Source organism: Dasypus novemcinctus, chromosome 20 (genome assembly GCF_030445035.2).
Source record: "Dasypus novemcinctus isolate mDasNov1 chromosome 20, mDasNov1.1.hap2, whole genome shotgun sequence".
Classification (NCBI taxonomy): Eukaryota; Metazoa; Chordata; class Mammalia; order Cingulata; family Dasypodidae; genus Dasypus; species Dasypus novemcinctus.
The window spans coordinates 43,463,854-43,485,192 of record NC_080692.1 but is presented as its reverse complement, the minus strand read 5'-3'; the positions used below and the strand labels follow the sequence as shown (position 1 = coordinate 43,485,192).

Genomic DNA, 21,339 nt, shown 5'->3' with positions numbered 1-21,339 from the left:
TGAAATTTCTAATAGGCTGCAGCAAAAAAAATGGCATGGAGAATTTTATAAGCTGCATATATGTTTCTGAAAAATAGATAGTATTTAAAATAAGATGCAATTAGAAAGGAAATGTGACTTTAATAATATTTTGAAGGAAAGGTGATCAGAATCTGGCTATCATTTTTATGTAGATTTAAGACAGAAGGCATAATTTGATTGTATTGCTGGAAATAGTATTTGAGAGAAAAGCTAGTCTAATGTTCTCATTAAAAAAGAAAATTTGAGCCAGGGAAAATAATATTTCTTACTTTAGGATCACAAAACTAACAATTTTATCAATATTTATTATGAGAATTACCAAACATACAGAAAAGTGGAAAGAATAATGTGAAAACCCGTGCAAAGCCCAACCTTGTTTCTCCAATTTACATTTCACTCTATTTGCTTTTATCATCTACATCTTTCCATCCTCATATTCATCCATATTTTTAAACTTTTAAATTTTGACATAATTTCAAACTTAAAGGACAGTGACCAAAAAAAAAAAGGACAGTGACAAAAAAAAACACACATACAAACTGCATATATAGAAAACCCCCAAAAAACCCCATCCCTCCAGATACCCATATTCAAAAATTTAACATTTTGCCACCTTTGTCAAATCATTCTATCCACCAATCTATAAATCCATCTATTAATCCACCTCTGTCATTCCATTTTTCCAAACACCTTAGTGTGGGTTGTATACATCTTGCTCCTTGATCACTTAATCCTGCCATGTACATTTCCTAAGAACAGAGTTATTCACTTCTCTCTCTACCTTAAGTGCAGTTATCAGGTTTAAGAAATGTAACATTGAAATAAAGGTTATAGTCTATATTTCAATTTGTTCATATGTTCCCAACAATGTCCTTTCTAGCCTTCTCTCCTCCCCTGTTAACACCTGTCCAGCCAGGATCATGTGTTGCCCTGTATGGTCATTATCTCTGTAGTTGCCTTTCTGTTTTGCTTTACTGTAGGAACATACAACATAACCATTCACATCTCAGCCACTTCCAAGACTTCAGGTTGGTGGGAGTAATCACATTCACAATATTGAGGTTGCCTCATCACCTTCCATTACCAAAACTTTCATCTGCCCAAACAGAAACCATATGCCTGTTTTCATGGACCCCCTTCCCTGTCCCATGGACCTGCTGACTTGTACTCTACCTACTGTCTCCATGAACTTGCGTGTTCTCTAGTTTCTTTGTACTTATCACAGGGCTGAAACTAACATCCTCAATCTATAACCATCTTGTTTGCTTTGCTACTAACTTAGCTTCAATAGTATACACAAATTAAGTTCCTAAACCCTCCATGTCCCTACTTCATGTAGTTCTTGTCACAGGTTACATGTTTATACATTGAGTCCAAAACCACTGATTTATCATTGCATTGAGTGTATTTCCCTCTAACATCCTGTAGGAAGTATAAAGTGGAGTTACAACCAAAAATACGTCAGTACTGGCATTTACATTTATTCCTGTCATTACTCTTACCAGAGATCTTTACTGCTTCATGCAGCTTCTACTTCCTTTCCTTTTAACCTGCAGAACTCTTTTGCATCTCTTGTAGGACTGATCTATTGATGATGGACTCCTTCAGCTTTTGTTTATCTGGAAATGTCTTAATATCTCCCTCATTTTTATTTTATTATTTTTGGTATTTTCAAAATTTTTACAATGAGCATATATTACATTTACAATCAGGACAGAATTACTATTATCTTAGAAATAAAAGGCATTCCCTGAGACACATATATACAGATTTTAAATGGTCCATGTGTAACAGGCATCACAAGGCTCCATTTCCTCTCTCCCCTCATTTGGCTCCCACTGGGACTGCCATGCAAGGGAGGGTGGGAAGAAATTATTATTTTTATTATTATTGACAGAATGCCTCAGTTCAAATGTGGGCAAAGGAGTGAAGCTGTGAGTAATAAGTGCTTCACAAGAAACCTGAAGTAGGACCTGTTACCATGTGGCCACTTAGCATATCAATTCATTTTTTTAAACAAATCAATTTTATTGATACATATTAATAAAGCATACAATTCATCCAAAGTGTATAATCAGTGATATTTGGTATAATCACATAGTTGTGCATTCATCACTTTAATCATTATTAGAGCATTTTCACTATTTCAATAATAATAAACAAAAAAATCAATAAGAAAATTTCTTACCTCTCAATCTCTGTTTCCCCTGCTGTACGTAGCTGCTAGTTCTGGCTATTTTTGCATAATTATTTATTTGTTTATTAAGCAGTTTATTGAGATATATTCATATACCATATGCTCTATCTAAAGTATATATAATTAGTATAATCACAATGTTGTTTATTCATCATCTCAAAAATTTTAGAACAATTTCATTACTCCAAAAGAAAGACTCCACACCCTTAGCATACCTTCCCCAGTCCTACATAACCACTAATCTAATTACATCTTTATAAATTTATTTATATTTATATTTTATATAAATGGAATCATGCAATATTTAATATCTGTGTCTGGTCTCCTTCAGTTAGCATAATTTTTTGTCTGCTATTACCATTTTGTAGTATTAACCCACATTTGTTCAGCTTCAAAGAAAATGGTCTTATATAAACAATTTTACCCATATTCATATTTCACATAATATATTTATATTTCACCTAGTATATTTAATTAATAATAGCTCAATATCCAGTATTTGTCCTTTTGTGTTTGGCTTGCTTCACTCAACATAATGTACTCCAGGTTCATCCATGTTGCCATATGTTTCACAACTTCCATTTCTTCTTACCACGGCATAATATTCCATTGTGTGTCTACTCCACAATTTGTTTTATCCATTCATCAGTTGATGGACACCTGGGTTGTTTCCACCTTTTGGCTATCATGAATAATGCTGCTATGAACATCGGTGTGCAGATATCTATTTGTGTCACTGCTCTCCGTTCTTCTGGGTATATACTTAGTAATGGTATTGTCATTGGCCTCATTTTTGAAAGACAGTTTTGCTGGATATAGAATTCTTGGTTGGCAGTTTTTTGCTTTCAGCACTTTAAATATGTCATTTCACTGCCTTCATGCCTTCATGGTCTCCAATGAGAAATCAGCACTTAATTTTATAGAGGTTCTCTTGTACATGGCAGGTCACTTCGCTTGTAGCTTTCAGAATTCTCTATCTTTGGCATTCAACAGTTTGACTATAAATGCCCTGGAATTTATGCATGGGTCTACTTGAGTTTACTGTTCGGAATTTGTTGAGCATCTTGAATGTGTATGTTCATGTCTTTTGTTAAAGTTGGGAGATTTTGGGCCATTATTTCTCTGAATTACCTCTCTGTCCCTTCCTTTTTCTCCTTCTGGGACTGCCTAAATACATGTATCATTATGCTTGATGGTGTCCCACAGGTTCTCAGGCCCTGTTCACTTTTTTTCATTTTTTCTTCTTTCTGCTTCTCAGGATGGATGATTTCAAGTTTACTGTCTTTCTTCTGCCTATTCCCATCTACTGTTGAAATTTTTAATTTCTGTTTCTCTCTTCAATTCTGTTTAGTTCCTTTTCATAATTTCCATCTCTCTATTGATATTCTTTTTGTGGTCATCTTTAATTTTCCTGATTTCCTTTAGCTCTTTGAGAATATTTAGGACCATTTTTTTGAGTTATTATCTGCTATGTTCCAGGCCTGATCTTCCCCATTGATGGTTTATAGTGCTTTAATTTTCTGCTTTGCCTGGGCCATCACTCCCTATTCTTTTGTATGTTTTATTTTTGGGCTTTTTTTGGCTGTTTCTCTTTTTTTTTCCATCTCCTCTCCCCCCTGCCCCACCCCGCCCCAGTTGTCTGCTCTCTGTGTCCATTCACTGTGTGTTCTTCTGTGCTCACTTCTGTTGTATTGTTGTCAGTGGCACCAGGAATCTGGGTCTCTTTTTGTTGCGTCATCTTGCTGCGCCAGCTCTCCATGTGTGTGGCACCACTCCTGGGCAGGCTGCGCTTTCTTTCGCGCTGGGCAGCTCTCCTTACAGGGCTCACTCCTTGCGTGTGGGGCTCCCCTACACGGGGGACACCCCTCCGTGGCACGGCACTCCTTGTGTGCATCAGCACTGCGCATGGGCCAGCTCCACACGGGTCAAGGAGACCTGGGGTCTGACCCGTGGACCTCCCATGTGGTAGGCGGACGCCCTATCCATTGGGCCAAGTCTGCTTCTTTGTATGTTTCGCCATCTTTATTTAAATGTATTATTGCTGGAATTTAGACTCTGAGGTGTCTGTTTCTTAAGGCTGTATACAGTTATTGTTGTTACAGAGCTTTCCTTTAATAACAGGAGCTAACAAAAAAACAAAGAGGAAGGAAAAAAAGAAAACACCTTTCACAGTCTTTGTAGATTGACTTGTCCCAGTGCTCTCCTTCAGGGATTATTTATACAGTGAGTTTAGAGAATAGTTCCAGGCCAAAACCTAAGAGTCACCCTAAGAATGCCCCTGTATACACAATAGGAATGCTCCATCTTTTCTAGGAAGCAGTTGCTTCTTGGTTCCAGACACTGCAGTGTATGTTCCACAGCCAGCAGACCCTTGCCTCCCACGGCCACAGCTTGAGTGCTTTCCCACAGCATTGTGTGGGATAGCTCTGTAGCTGCCTTCTACACCCGGGGCAGGTTTTGGAGTAAGTTCCTCAGGCCACCACTAACGGATTGGACCAGATATACATGTTCTCAGTATGTGTGCAAGGATTATTCTTCTCCTTTTGGAATCAGGATCAGGGATCATGTGCATTGAGGCTGTGAGCAGTGAGGGAGGGTCAGTGAGAACACCAGGAGGTCCTACAGCTTGTAAGTAGTCTTTTTCTTGATTCAGCACTTTTCCTGTTACCGCAATCCTTTTTAACTATTTTCTGGAGCTTTGAGAAAGAAGATTCTTGCTGATTGTTCAAAACTTCCAATGGGGGGAAAGAGCCCTAGAATTCTCTCACTCCACCATTTTATCCCTACCTAGATTATCAATTTATGTTTTTATTTTTTTGCTTTATTGCATATCTACATTTTCCCATCCTTCTATCCATCCATCAATCCATCTTATTTTTTGTTGCATTTCCAAGTAAGTTGCAGACGTGAGTATATATCATACATTCCTAGAGCTTAGTATTTTTTACGATTCTTTTTGTGAGATAAAATTTACATAACGAAATACAGAAATCTGACTTTACACCTGTATAACCCAAACACCTATCAACACGTAGAACAATACTATCATGGAGTTTTCTCGTGTTCCTTCCCCGTCAGCGTCCTCATCTTCCCTCTGTAAGGACAACATTGTTTCTGATATTTTTTACACCACAGATTAGTTTGGGCTATTCTAGAACTGCACATGAATGGAATCATGAGGTATACACTCTTTCAGGCAGGGTCTCTTCCTCTCGGCATGATGTTTTTGAGGTTTATCCGCGTCAGGGACGCGCTGCGTAACCTTCCTTTGCTTTTTGTTTTCCAGCTCTGTTTCTGTATTGGGTCATGGCCTTCATTACGAAGACCATCAAGCTGGTCAAGGACTGGCAGAGTGGCTGGGGCGTGTCCGACCTGCGCTTCTGCATCACGGGCATGATGGTCATCCTGAATGGGCTCCTCATGGCCGTGGAGATCAACGTCATTCGGGTCAGGGTAGGTGTCTAGTGATCTCTGTTGAGTTGGCTGGGATTCAGGACCACGGTCTTAAAGATTACAGTCAGCCGTTTAAGATGAACAAATGCACGTATCAGGGTGTGCAAATGAACAGTTGAATTAATCACTGCGTTTCAGGATATGAATGTTCCTGAAATCTCATTGTAACCCTAGAATCTACTTATTCCTTCGTGAATATTGCTTGCTCGCTGTGTGCTCATGCTGTTCACATTATGGATGAAATTTTCATCAGGATGTTTCATTATCTGCCATAGTTCCCAGTATACTTGAGTTAAGCAAAATACTGTGTCCCAGAAATTTAGAATGGAAAAGAAGATAATCGAGTCCAGTTTACTCAGGACTGATAAAGAAACTTCTATATAGAGAAATTAAGCTGTGTATCCAAACTAACATGGTCAAGACTCACACTTGGTCTTGTGATTACAAATCTCCTGTGCCTTTTACCACATAATGCTGCCAGTTATGGTACATGAGTTACTATTAGAGTGGATGATTTTTCAATATGCATTTTCCCATTGGAGCACTTTGAATTTACTCTCTGAGCAGCAAAATACATGCTGCAATGAAGGGTAAGAAATAGTTAATATCACCTAAGCTACAACCTAACAGAACATGACTCAGTGATGATAGTGATAACACACTGAAAGTATAAGTAATATAAATATCCTCTTTCAGTTTATCCTATCACAGGGTATTAGGAAAGATTTTTTCATAACAATTATCTTTTAAAGGGATAATTGATTTTTAGAATTGGCCCCGAGTGAATTAAATGTGAAATTCTGGCACCTGACTAGTTAATCTGGCTACAACAGAAGGGAAATATTCAAGAGAATATTGAAGAGTGATAAGAAGAGAGTAAAATATAAATGTGGGCCCTCCATAAAGAAATTGTAGAAAAGGCTAAGCTTTTATTTGAAATACATGAATAAAAAGTTGGGTTAACTGCGCTTCTGTGGATTTTTGCTGTTGTAGAGATACGTATTCTTCATGAATCCTCAAAAAGTAAAGCCTCCTGAAGACCTTCAGGATCTGGGTGTGAGATTTCTTCAACCGTTTGTGAATTTACTGTCAAAAGCAACGTACTGGTGGATGAACACACTCATCATATCAGCTCATAAAAAGCCTATCGACCTGAAGGCGATTGGAAAATTACCAATAGCAATGAGGGCAGTAACAAATTACGTTTGCCTGAAAGATGCCTACGAAGAACAAAAGGTAATTTATTATTTGTTGCCCCTCTCCATAACTGTAGAGAATGAGCCTATTATATATAAAGGCTTGAAGCTTAAATAATGTCTATGGTTAAGCATGGGCAGATTGCCTCCATCCATCTTTCCCGGTAGTTTTGAGCCACAGTCATTGGGCTACTGAGGAGAGACTGGAAGAGCCAATGAAATGTGGTTATGTTGTGTTAGGTGCCTGGTCAATACATTCTGTAGGATGGAGAGAGCTTTGTCTTTTCTCAGGAACATGTGACCAAGTGGAAAATGAGAATTGGGTCCTGTGGTCGTGTATAGCCAATGCTTGTTAGCTTGTAGTGTTGATCATTAATGCAACATTTACGATTAAGCCTTTTCTCAGTTTCTTGTGAATTTTTTAATATAAAGGGAAAAATTCATCACCTATGTTAATAACACTTGAAAAAATTAAAAACTTTAAATTAATTATTGACTAAAATTTAGATTATGTGTTTCTTAGGAGACTAAATTAAATAAATGGGCATCATCTACCTGCTTCATGTATCATCCTATGTGTATGCCAAAATTGGTTTCTTCTGGTACTTTTGAGTATTTATAATTGCTTTAAAAATGTAAATATGAGAATCTTTGGGATATTCTCAACTTACTTGATTGTTCTGAATAATTGTGTGTATGCTCTTCACAGTGGTAGATGTATTTGACATTGCAATTATTTCCGAAAATTAGTGTCATTTAAAATATTAATATTCACAGCACTGGAAGGAGTTGGATATAGCAAATCAGTTAAGATTTTTTGGCTGTTCTAAATAAAGATCGGCAAAGCATTTATGGTAAATGATGGAAATGGCTTCTGTTTTATGTCAGAAATGTGAGTTATGAAATTAATATGGCAGGAAATGGGTACTACAAATGAACCTGAGTCATCTCTCTGGGAAAAGTATTGCATAATATATATTTTTTTAAATTCTCTGCTAAAGTAAAGACTGATGATATAGCCTAGCTTAAGTTTCCCAAGTGCTCTTTGCAGCATAGATTGGCTTGAATTGTTAATGTCGTTTATCAATAACCTTTTAAAAATAATCAAATTATTCATTCTAACAGGGAATTGAATATAAAACACAATTAAACTCTTTTCTTTTGAGTTCGTTTCTTTGCCACAACCAAAAACTTTATCATCCCCCTCCGCAGGACTTAATTATAATGGTTTTGCAGGTCTTAAAATCTGTACAACAAACAGCTACAGATGGACAAAGCCACCTTTTAGCTAGAGTATATATGCCATTCTTCATTTTGAACTTCTCTGAGCTATACCTAGGAAATATAAATATTTCATAACTTTAAAAAGTGTTGGGGAAATAAAAAGTTGACCGCCCTTCATGATAATTCATAATACCTGGAAGAGAAACGATTTGATGTTGGGTGATCCCATCCCATTTGAGATTTAGTAATCATAGAAATCTTGACTAATCTATCAATGATCTCAACCTTTGTAACTTTATGATTGTCTTTTCCATATACTGCTTGATAATATGCATGTCCAAATCAAAAGGAATTAAATTTAAATCTGCCTTAAGAATTTTGTGTCAGCCTTTGACAAATAAAAACAACACAGATTGTTTAAGAGACTGACCTGTTTCCTCCTCTTTGTCTCTATTTTGTTCAAATGTATTCAGGAGCTACCGTTTGCACAGAATGCTAAAGATACAGGATTATGCATACTATTTTTTGTTGTTGTTATTTTTGTTCTTGTATATTATTTATTTTTAAACTTTTAAAATATAGTAAAAGTATCAGAAGGAACTTTCATAGTTGCTGAAATTAATTGCTACTAGTAGATTTTATTTTGGTTCACCTGGTTTTTCTTTCAGAAAAAAGTAGCAGATCATCCCAACCGGACTCCATCTATATGGCTAGCAATGTACAGAGCTTTTGGACGACCAATTCTACTCAGTAGCACATTCCGTTATCTGGCAGACTTACTGGGATTTGCAGGACCTCTCTGTATTTCTGGAATAGTTCAGCGTGTGAATGAAACTCAGAATCGGACAATGAACACAAAAGGAGTAAGTTCATATGGTGGCATGGAAAGGAAACATACTATGGCAGATTTCAATGTAATTGCAGCTTTTTATTAGTGCAGTTCTATGAGACATTCAAACAGGCTGACGTACAGAGAGTTGAATGCTTTTAAAAGGAAGAAAACAATTGTCCTTGTAGAAGAAAGCATGTGTTTAGGTGGTCATTGAGGTCTGGCCATTATAATTATTTCTCGGATTCAGAGCCTTTGAACATTTAATAAGCATCTACTGTGTGCCAGAAACTATGGTCAGATATCTCACATCGATTGTTTAATTTGACCTTTATAGAAAAGCTTTAAAGAATTTTCCTGCGTGAGTACATGAGAATTGGCTGAGTCATGTTTTAGAGGCCGGTGACCAACAGTATTAGCAATGCGATTTGTAAGACGTGCATTGCTGTTTTCTTAGACAATAGAAAGCCATCACCTTGTTTCGCAAAGATCAGGGCAAGTCACATTATGGTAATTTTATTAAATATTGTGTATTGTGTTATAAATATATAATCTTTTATTTGCAGTTAAGTCTGCATCATGAACTTCGTGGTGATAAGCATTGATTTCTATAGATTCACAGATAAACTCTAGTCCGATTGGATCAGTTTTCTTTTTCTGGTCTGTGAACCTGATTTTGTGTCCTCTCTTCTTCCCCTGTTGACCTTTATTCATTATTAAAGCCTACCTCAAATGGTTTCTCTTAACGAAGCTTTTTCTGGTCATCCTCGTTGGGTTTTTGACTCTCCTTGGTATTCCCTTAACACATTGCATTCTTCACGTTGACACTTACAATACATGCTATTTATAATGAGACGTTATTTATAGAAGTGCTTCTTTTGAAGCTGTAAGCTCTTTGAACACAACCACTGTGAGCTGTTTATATCTGCACACACACTTCTCACTCCAGGTCCTTGCACACAGCGGTGCTCAGGTAGTCCTGAAGGGAACCAGATACCGTTTTCACCACTGAGTGCACTTTTGTGATGTTTGTCCCTGGTAGCCAAATTACATATGGATATCTAAATACCATATACAGTGTTTCTATAGTTATTCTTCCTCGCACAGATTAACCATATGGTTTTCTGGGAAGGAATGGAACTTATGCATTTGTGTGATCCCCGTGAAAGCAGAGGAAGGAACCAGAAGTAGAATTTGACTGGATGGCAACCCTAAAAACTAAGGCGTGCCCAAATTGAAATATACTGTACTTAGTAGAGTGTTACTTTTCCCTTTTTTTTCTAACAAACAAGTTACTGTGTGGTACAGATAAAAAAAACACACAAAAAAACAGTCAATTTTTTGTATCCTAATGGTGACCTCAGTCATACTGCTACTGAAAATTGTTTTTCATTGTTGTGTTTCATCTTTCCAAGTGTCACATGGGAGAACTCAATAGCCAAATTACCTATTTTATGATTAGAATTGATTTCTTTAATAAAAATTAAGGTTTATGACTATAAAGAAAAAATCAAACAGTGTGAAATTATTTTAAATTAGCAAGTCAACAGAAATTGCACTTTTGTCCCATTTGTCTTGCTGCCCAGTTTTGTGTTTTTTCCTTCTAAATTAGATTCTAAACTAACCTCTATCTTCTTTGCTATTTTTCATCCAATTAAACTAATTTTAACTAAAATTCATGTTTTTGCTCCGATTAGGCATTTCTAGCAATCTTAAAGATCAATTTTGCATTTTATGCTTTGAGCTAGTTTGGATTTATATCTGAAGATGTTATAGGGGAAAGATAAATTTGCCTGGTTGTGACTCATCCTACTACTGTATTATAAAGATATTGAGTTTTTATATTTGAAAACTATGTAATCTTTAATAAAGGTGAACTCCACACCTGGTATATGAAAAGGCTAGCTTTAACTTGTCCTTTTTTTTTTCTTTTGGTGCAAGATTTCAGAAACCCGCCTCTCTTCAAAGGAATTTCTTGAGAATGCTTATGTTCTAGCAGTTCTTCTCTTCTTGGCCCTTATTCTGCAAAGGACGTTTTTGCAGGCTTCCTACTATGTAACCATAGAAACTGGCATTAACCTCCGCGGAGCTCTGCTGGTATGGACAATCTTTGATCTTTCTTGAAAATGTCAATACCATTGAGTGATAGAGTTGGTAGTGGGTTTTTTTCTTTCAATTTTGACTTTGATATCTCAACATCAACACTTCTAGGAAAACTTAATGAAGATAAGCTATGCTGAAAAATGTGAAATTTGACTTTTCATTATAAAACATTTGTACCCAAAATGGCAAACCATCTTTAATATTGAGGGTATGATTATGGGGAATCTACTTAATGAAAGGAAAGCAGAGCTAATTAATAAACCCATTGAATTAAAAGTCATTTTTATAGTACAAAAAATGTTTTGACGTCTTGCATTACCTAGGTCTAGTATTACTTGATCTAGGGCTTATGTTTTAAAGTTGAATGTATATTTTGATTATATCGCAAGAGAAAAAGTACATTCCTATTTAGGTGAGGATTGAAAGTAACTCTACTACTAGGAAAATAGTAGTTTTTTTCAGAATATGGCATTATGGGTGGGCATTCTTTAATCTTTGTTACAAATTTTAAAAATGATTTTTCTTTCATTGAAAATTCATGTGCATAGTGTTAATTATGAAGTGTTGAGCCTCAAGTTCATCCCTTTTTTTCTTTGCAGGCCATGATATACAATAAAATCCTTAGACTGTCTACATCTAACTTATCCATGGGGGAGATGACTCTGGGACAGATCAATAACTTGGTTGCCATCGAAACCAATCAGCTCATGTGGTTCTTGTTCCTGTGTCCCAATCTGTGGGCTATGCCTGTTCAGGTAGATGGATATACGTGAGATTTCATGCAGGGAATATAAAGCAAAAGAAGCCGTAAGATATTTAATTTGGTAAAAGGTAAACTTTTGGAATGTGCTAGCATTGTTAAACCCTTTTTATAGACAGGAAAACTGAGGCTCAGAAATGCTATGGCATAGGGTAAGAAAGTGGGTTATGGAACGGGATGGCCTGGATTTGGGACAAAAACAAACAAAAAGCAAAACAAAAAACAGCTCAGGGAAGCCAATGTGGCTCAATTGTTGAGCACCAGCTCTCAACATATGAGGTCCTGCATTCATTCCTCAGCCTCCAATACCTAAAAAAAAAAAAAGAAAAAGTAAAAAGGCAGTAAAAGTTCATGCACACTTGATACATTCCAGAGTGAGTGTTTTCCCTGTAATTTGAGATTCCATCTTGTAATCCATGCTTCTTAATAGTCATCTTCCAGTTGGTCATAGAGAGGAGTTCATTCAGTTACAGAGTTAATAACTCCTCAAGGGGATCTCATACAGGGCTCAAAGGTGGAGAAATCACCTATTTATCTATGGAATGTGTTCATTTATCACATTACTTGAATTTGAATTTCTTTTGAATAAGGGTACTCCTCTGTTTCTTCACTGCTGGAATGATTATGATATAACCCAATAAGTTTTTCAGGTCTAAAAATAATGTTATGTCCTTCAGCAATAAAGGCAGTTTCAAATCAAAAAAAAAAAAAAAAAAAGAAAGTGGGTTATGGAATAATCCTGCTTGGGTTCAGCTATATGCTGTACCACTTGCACAAGTCAGTTAATTCCTTCAAGCTATTCTCAAATGTAAAATGGGGATAACAGTAGTATTTGCCTCATAGAGTGGCATGAATTGTTAAGATTAAATAAATACACATATATAGCACAGTGCTCTCCATTTTGGGGGTACTCAGTAACTGTTGGTTCTTATTGTTCTTGCCCAAATTCATACAGGTCATTGAGTTAAGATTTGACTCTTTTCACTATGACATACTCTATTACAGCATTTCCAAACTAGAGCAATTGCTGTAGTTCATCCCATAATTTCAATAGCTGGTTTATAGAACCGTTTATGAGATTGTGGAACATTGGAAAGCTGGGGGGCTATTTAGCTATTTCCCATGAAAAATAGCATTACAGTAAAAAACCCTTTATTCCCCCATTGGGTAAAAATGACCAAAGAAATATGTTCCTTTTTTTTTTTCTTTATGTGATGCTGAATATTTTAAATTGCCTTGAAGTTTTATACTATCCAGTTTAAACTGTATATCTTATCTGATACAGTCTGTCACTGGTGCCCTTTTGTCCTACATTTACTATACTATAATACAAAAAATAATATAAATTAGTGTTCAAATTTATTATTTCCTTTTTTATTTTTTATGGAAATCCAAGTCAAGTGGAAGTGTATATCATGCACAGTGCTTTGCACAAAGTAAGATTTAAAATATGCTCTCCCTGGTTTCATTGAAATGTATTTAGACTTATGAGGTTAATTACGTATCAACCTGTATGGTATAATTTCAAATGCACCAAAAATCCCAGGTTGTCTGTGTATGACTGCATCATGGATGACCTTAAGGGATTTTCTATTTTGATTGGAATTCCTAAAATGGATTTGTCATTGCTTTCAGAAAGCCATTATTAAGCTGTGATCATTGGAATATAAGTATGGATTGGTTATTAGTTAATAGAGATCATTAACTGACATTTTGGGTCATGATCAGTTGAGCTACTGGAAAAAAGTTTGCAGTGGAGAGAGGAATAGCAAGATTCAATCCTGATACTTATAGAGTAAGATGAAAGTGGCAAACCAGAGAGTGTAGGCTTAACTGCTTCAACCTTTACTTTTGGGAAATAAGTTTAAAAAGAGGAGTGAGGACCTTTTTCTTCTTCCAGGGACAAACCTAGAGGCGTTCAAAATGGCCCAGTGCCTGACAGTCATCTTCCAAACAAAACAAAACTAGGCTGTCCCAGACTTCTGGTAATGGAATTATTTGTCTTTATACTAAAAAGGTGTGGTAAAGCACCAAAATGTGTCCAGGCTTTGAAGCGTTTGTGCTGTAAGACCAAAATTCTTACAAAGTTACCTAAAACAAAACAAAACAAGAGCCTATCAACAGAGCCGATGGCAGTTTCGTGTGTGCTGGAAGTGTCTGTGACAGGCTTTCCTTAGTGAGGAGCAGGGCACTGTGGAAAGTGTTGAAGATACAAAGTCAGAAAGCTAAATTAAAAATTGAAGCTTTTGGGAAGCAGATGTGGCTCAAGCGATGGTGTTCCCATCTACCAATAGGAGGTCCAGGGTTTGATTCCCCGGGCCTCCTGGTGAAGGTGAGCTGGACCGGAGCTGGACCCCAGTGCAGAGCTGGCCCATGCTAAAAGAGACACAGAGGAGAGACAATAAGAGATGCAGCAGACCAAGGAGCTGAGGTGGCACAAGAGATTGAGCACCTCTCTCCCACTCCAGAAGGTTCCAAGGTCGGTTCCTGGTGCCGCCTAAAGAGAAGACAAGCAGACACAGAAGAACACACAGTGAATGGACACAGAAAGCAGACAGCAAGTGCAAATCAGCAAGGCAGGGGAAGGAATAAATAAATAAATCTAAGAAAAAAAAATTGAAGCTTTTTTCAAATTAAAAATAAGGGATGTGACGTAAGATTTGATTCCTACTTTAGCTGCTTCCTAATTTTAGTAATTTAGACAATTTTAGTAAATTTAATTTTATTTTGTTTAGAAAAGCTAGTGTAATTCCAAGAGGGAGAATAGAACATAGAATGTTAAATTTATAATGGGCAAGAGCACCTTCAAAAATTTTGCGTATTTTTTTTTGAGAACTGTTTTAGAAAGTGGAAAGCGTCATGGGACCACTCTGCAACTTTAAGTAAGAAATTGGTTTGACACCCATTTTATAGCTCATGATACTAAAAATAAATTCCTATTACTTAGACTTCCCCAAATAAAATCATAGTAAAACCTGAGTGTCACAGCTGAGTTGACTTCCAAATAAACTTAATGCAATTATTAAGAAATACTACATTTTCACTAAAAAACAATTCCTTGAATGCACTGGCCCATTCATTGTTCCTTTTCCATGCGTTTTTCTTCTTAGATCATAATGGGAGTGATTCTGCTCTATAATCTACTTGGATCAAGCGCATTGGTTGGTGCAGCTGTCATTGTCCTCCTGGCGCCAATTCAGTACTTCATTGCTACGAAGTTGGCAGAGGCTCAGAAGAGCACTCTTGTAAGTAACATCTTTTGGAAACTTTGTTAGGAAAATCCAGTAATGCTGTTTTGTTTTTAAAGCATAGGAATGTAATACGTACTGCTCAGCATAGTTTGGAAAGCTATCATTCTTATATTTCATTTTAATTCTTAGGCAGCAATTGTGTGGTTGCCATGTTGCAAAAAAGAAAAAATTTATGAGCATTAGAAGTCGAACACTTGACCATCTTAGACTCCCAGAAGCCAGGAATCACAGTTCGTGATGTTTTTAAGTGCCGCAGTGTGATGAGGCTTTGGAACCTTTTCTAGATCCCTTTGCCCAAAGAATAGAATTAAGTGTACTTTGAAGCCATTGGATGCCAGTTATTGACATGGAAGAAATGGATCGAGGGACTAGTAAAGGGTCAGGTGTGGTGCTTCTGAAATTAAATTTTCCTAGAGTCAAATCAACAATGTGATGATCTCTGGAGTCACAGAGAAATGTTTCAGTGATAATTTCTCTGGCTGAACATGTTCCTGGACAACTTGGCAAGCAAGAAAAAGCCCAATTGTTGACCCTTTCTAGCTTCACTTTGCCATGAAATCACTTTATTTGAGCAAGAATTGTCTTCTTTTTTGAAGAAATATTTGCAAGTAATAAAATTGTTGACAGCATGTTTAGATGTAAAGTTTGATTGAATATAAGCAAGACTGTAAATCAGGTGTCGAATGTAGAGATGCTGCCACAGATGGATTTGATTCTCAAGCTGTTTTTTTTCTGCTGCATTGAGAGAGTTGGGTGTCGTGCAAGTGGTTTTTATCACTTATTCCAGCACACAAATATGAAAGGTTTGGAAGAGGGGTATAAGGTGGAGACATGGCTTCCCCCAAACATCTGGTTCCCCTTTGGCCATGCATATTGTGTTCAATCACTCATTTAACAATCATTTAATAAGCACCTAGGACTCTGTAGAGACAGACAGATGAACAATATATAGGCCTGCTATTACTTTCCTCCTATTTGCCTTGTGGTGAACTACTGCCCCTTCTATTATGGAATGGTCATGGGGTACCTGGTTAGTAATTCCAATGTGCTATTTGTTGATGGAGGAAGCAGAGACATTTGGCAAAATTGAGGCTTTTTATGTCTCCTACACATCTTTCTACAATTAACTAAGTTGTTAATATTCTCAGTAAATCTAATTTTGGTCTTTGTATCAGTCTGCCAAAGGGGTGCTGATGCAAAGTACTAGAAATCGGTTGGTTTTTATAAAGGGTATTTACTTGGGGTGAAAGCTTACAGTTACAAAGCCCTCAAGAGACCAGCTCAAGTTGCTTTTCACCAGAGTTGGTTGCCACATGTTGAAGCACAATGGTGACTGATCTCTACCTGGTCTCTCCTTTCCTTCGGGGCTTCCGGTCCTCTCTCTCCTAGTTAGGGTTTGTCTTTCAGGACTTCCTATATCCAGCTTCTTCCCAGTTTCAGCTGTAAAGTAACAGGCAAAAGGCTTATCTGTCCCCAAGGACGCGGGATCAAAAATGACAAAGTTCTCTCATCTTCCGCGTGTCTTCTTGAGTGATTGTCTGTTTATATCAGCCCTCCAAGGGGGCGGGGACTCAACCTGGTGTGGTTGAACCAAAGTCCTAATCTTAACAGGTGATTTAATCAAGGGCCCCTCAACTGAATCCAATATAATCAAAGGGTATCGCGCCCAGAATAGACAGGTCCACAATCATAATCTTTCTCTTTTTGGAATTCATAAATAATCTCACACTGCCACAGTCTTAAAAAGGAGCTTACAAAGATGTGTGTAGAAATCTCTCAAAGTTAAAGATAATAAGCTTGATTTCAATACCTGTATTATGAAGATGCTGTGCAAAGACACAGAACATGTGCCCTCACATGCTCGAATAAGAGGCAAACTAACTTTTTCTTAAATTTGTTGTTTCTTTTCTAAGTACTAGTGATAGTGCAGAGGGGAGAATATAACAATTCAGATGTTGAAAGGATCCACGGGAAGTGTTTATGTCTCTAAATGTATGTATATATTATCTGCAGACAATATTCAAGGAAATTACTAAACTGAAAAAAACTGCTTTTATTTAAACAATTACAACAGAGACGTAAAAGTTTTTACGAGGGAAAAAAATTTGAGACCATCTCAATCAACTCTTCATTTTGAGGCTGAGGAGACTAAAGCACAGAGTGTAGCTACTTTTGGGAATCTCGCAGCTGAGTTCAGGCAGAACCAGTCAAAAACCAGTATCTCCTCAGTCCCTGTCTGTGACACAGGCTACTCTCGTTTGCTAGAATGCAGCTTGAACTATTTTTCTTCCTTTGTTTCATAGGATTATTCCACTGAGAGACTGAAGAAGACAAATGAAATATTGAAAGGCATCAAACTTCTAAAGTTGTATGCCTGGGAGCACATTTTCTGCAAAAATGTGGAAGAAACAAGAATGAAAGAACTATCCAGTCTCAAAACCTTTGCACTTTATACATCACTCTCCAGTAAGTTGCTGTTGCTCTAAGGACAGGTGATGATTAAGGACAACCTAAAGGCTTTTCTTCTCTTCATTTTGGTCTGTGATCAATGAGACATTTGAATCATTAAAGGAAGCCCATTTACTTTCTAGATATGTGCTGTCCAGTAGCCACAAGCAACGTGTTTAAATTGAAGGAACAGGGTAAGCGTAGGCTTAGAGCCAAGCAGATGGGAGTTTGATTCCTTACGAGAGGTGTGCCCATTGCCAAGCTTTATTTTACTCCAAAATCCTTGGTTCCTTCCTTGGTTAAGCAAGCATGATGATGATATTAGTACCTGTGATGAAACTACATGTCAATTACAAATGGGATCCATAGCTGGTTTTCATAAAAAATTTGTTTAAATTGATGTGACTGCATGACTGTTAATCTTTTTAGTGCCAAGAATATGCTTCAAAAGTATCTGTAGTTTGCTTACCTGTGTCTTTGGGAATTTGTGATTTTATATTTTCTTGAAGATTGCACTTGAAATGGCATTTTTGAAAACTGATGAGAAAAAATAGCAACATTTCTAAGGGAAAGAAGCTAAACTACATTTACATAAGATTCCTTTTCCTTCCATATCCTTTTAAGATTTATTTTTAATGCAGAGGACCTCAACCCTAATTTTTAAAAAGCAGTTATTACAAGCGTTTTCCCACTCCAAGTGTAACACCGAGTACTTTTGGGAATCATGAGTTCACGTTAGTGCAACTCACCCGAACAAACTTAGCCAAACTCCTCCTACTAATGTTTGGTTTGATTTGTTTGTTGGTTTTGCTCAATTTTACTGCTCCCAAGACCTTTAACTACTAAATATTTTGAATTCTAACCTGCTTTAGATCTTAGAGATTATAAACACTTCCTCTGTGAAATGGATTTAGGGAAAATACTTGGCTTATAAAGCCAGGTTATTGTATTCCCTAAGGATTGGATGCATTAGAAATGAAATGGGGAAGGTTCATCTTGCAGCTTTGCACCACTACTAACATGACGTCAAAATGCCAGAAGACAAACTGATTGAGACCTACCTGCCGTGTGCTGTATCCTCTGAGCTGGTGGCCTCCACAACACGTCCTTCTCTCCACCGAGCTGAATTCTCATAAGGAGGGTGGATGCAGCCAGACATAATACAAATATTAACTAAAATATATTGAGAGCATGCTCTTAGTTAGTTATTTCCATAAATGGCCTTACATTTATCATTCCATTTAGTCCCCACAACAGCCCAATGATTTGGATTCTGTTATTAACTCCACTTTAGAAGTTAAAAGATTGAGCTATAAGAATTTAAGGAACTTGAACTTCCTCAAAGTCATCCAGCTACTAAATTGGCAGAGGAGAAATGTTAACCCAGTTTGTTTGTCACCAGAGGTGAGAACTGAGTTGGTTGGTTTTTGACATAGGAGAACAGAGGAGGGCATGCTAAAGGAAAACAGCAAACAGTCCTGAAGGTAGAGTAAAAGAGCATGGTATATTTATGACAGGGCAGCAGGAATTCTTGAGTCAATGGAATAAAATTCCAGCTATCCACTTCCAAGTTTTATGATACAGTGTTCTTGGTGGTTAAGAGCTCAAACTCTGTGGGTGGAATAGAGCTGACTATGAATTCCAGCTCTGCCACTTTGTAGCAGTATGATTATGGGCAAGTTGCTTAAACCCTCCAAGCCTCAGCTTCCTTATCTGTAATGTGAGATGATAGTAGTATCTGCTGCTTAGGATTCTATAAGAGATTAAAATAGCAAATGACACATATGTTTGTTAAGTGCTTACTCTATTCCAGGCCTTGCGTCAAGTGCTCCATATTTCTTATCTCATATAAAAGCACCTGGCACATGGTTTCGTGCTCAATTATCTCCATACCTCAGTGTCCCCATCAAAAAGCTAGCGTAATAAGACCTTTACCACAGTTATGCTGTGTGCATCAAATGAGGCGGGGAATGTGACACTGCTTGGTAACTGTTAAAATGTTTTATGAATGGTATTTGTAGGGCACGAGAAGAAGACAGAAGGCAAGCCCTCCTCAGGTAAAGCAGGGAAATGCTGTGAAATGGAATTGAATAACCAAGGTTTGGGTACCCTTAGGGAGTACTGAGTATCATGCTGAGGGTCAAGAGGAATGTTCATCTTTGCTTTTTTGAAGAAAACAATTAATAGTATGGCGATTACTATTGGGTCTCCTAGGGTAGGCCTACATGAATAAATAAATCTATTTTATTTCTCTCCCCTTCCCTGCCCCCCCACCCCCCAGTTGTCTCCTCTCTGTGTCCATTCGCTGTGTGTTCTTCTGCGTCCACTTGCATTCTTGTCAGGTGGCACCGGGAATCTGTGTCTCTTTTTGTTGCATCATCTTGCTGCGTCAGCTCTCCGTGTGTGTGGCGTCACTCCTGGGCAGGCTGCGCTTTTTTCACACTGGGTGGCTCTCCTTATGGGGGTGCACTCCTTCTGCATGGGGGTCCCCTATATGGGGGAGACCCCTGCGTGGGACGGGACTTCTTGCAGGAATCAGCACTGTGCATGGGCCAGCTCACCACATGGATCAGGAGGCCCTGGGTTTGAACCCTGGACCTCCCATGTGGTAGGTGGATGCTCTATCCATTGAGGCAAATCCACGTCCCCCTACATGAATTCAAACCCCAGCCCAGCACCTTGTCAGCTATGCCATCTTGATCAGTTAACTTAGGTGAGCCTCGGTTTCCTCATTGTATGAAGCTGGGGGCATTAATAGTTCCTTGGGTGATTAAATGAGATAATATATAGAGAGTGTTCAGAAAAGCACCTGGAACATAAAAATACTCAGTTAATGGTAGCTGGAAATATTAAAAAGCAAAATTAAAATAAACATGAGTAGACTGAAGCTCCATCTCTGCTTTTTATGAGTCACTGTTCTTGCCACTTGAGATAATATCTGGAGGGAAGGAAAAGATAGTCTATTAAAGAATTTACTAGTCTCTGTTGCTAATGTGGTGATGTGCAGTTATTGTTCTAATTCATTGGTTTGGGGCAAAACTGTGCTGTTTTATTTTTTAGGCCATCAGTTTGATAGAGTTTCATATGGAGAAGTGGAAAGAATGCGAAGCTTTGGGGGCCAGAAAGATTTGGGTTCTAATCCAATCTTCATCACTTTTGGTCTTGCATGTTACTTACCCTTTTCAAGCTGTTGTAATCATTAAATATAATAATGTGTGGAAAGTACTAACATTAGACTTCAGTAATTGTGAGGAGTCAGGTACTACCAAAGTAACGTGGTAGAGAGCACAGTCTGAGGAGCTGGGCTGCTATGTTCGAATCCCACCTGTGTGGCTGTGAGCTTCTCCTTCTCATCTTTATAGTGAAATAGCAAGAGTACTTGCTACATGCCTGGCTCACAGACGGCTATATGATTGAAAAAATATATATAGCAGTAGCTGTCCTCCTTCTTCCTCATCAAGAGGAGATTACCTACTTGAGGATGCAGAATAGAAAATTAATAATAAACGATTCTGAGGGGGTAAAGAAAGATATGCACTTAAGAAATCGGGTGGCAATAGCCAGAGAATGAAGACTGAGGCAGAAGTGCAGCTTTTCACCTGAGCCGTTGGGAAGCTCAGGTCAGTCTCTGGATGCCCAGCACTGTACAAGAATGTGTTTTTGATCTCTAAGTCACATCTGGAGCTGCAAAAGCACACTCTCGTCCTGTCCTGTGTGCAATGGCAGGGATAGTTCATGAGAGCAAATGATGATTTTTGGATAGAGCCCTCTACTGCTTATCAAAAAAACTAGTTTCTAGCACTTGCTCCATCATTTCCTTGCTCTGTTACCAACAATTCACTTTATCATTTGGGCCT

At 37.6% G+C, this 21,339-nt stretch overlaps 1 protein-coding gene across 7 annotated transcripts in view; it reads left to right on the top strand.

The window, feature by feature from the left end:
* The window catches only part of ABCC9 (ATP binding cassette subfamily C member 9), a 131,194-nt gene that overhangs the window by 15,718 nt on the left and 94,137 nt on the right, over positions 1 to 21,339 (top strand). For all 7 annotated transcript variants that reach the window (XM_058282878.1, XM_058282882.1, XM_058282879.2 and 4 more), the window contains 7 exons: positions 5,505 to 5,671; positions 6,665 to 6,907; positions 8,760 to 8,954; positions 10,862 to 11,017; positions 11,623 to 11,778; positions 14,894 to 15,028; positions 17,338 to 17,500. In XM_058282878.1, coding sequence (XP_058138861.1) covers positions 5,505 to 5,671; positions 6,665 to 6,907; positions 8,760 to 8,954; positions 10,862 to 11,017; positions 11,623 to 11,778; positions 14,894 to 15,028; positions 17,338 to 17,500 — 1,215 coding nt within the window. The remainder of the gene's footprint in view (positions 1 to 5,504; positions 5,672 to 6,664; positions 6,908 to 8,759; positions 8,955 to 10,861; positions 11,018 to 11,622; positions 11,779 to 14,893; positions 15,029 to 17,337; positions 17,501 to 21,339) is intronic.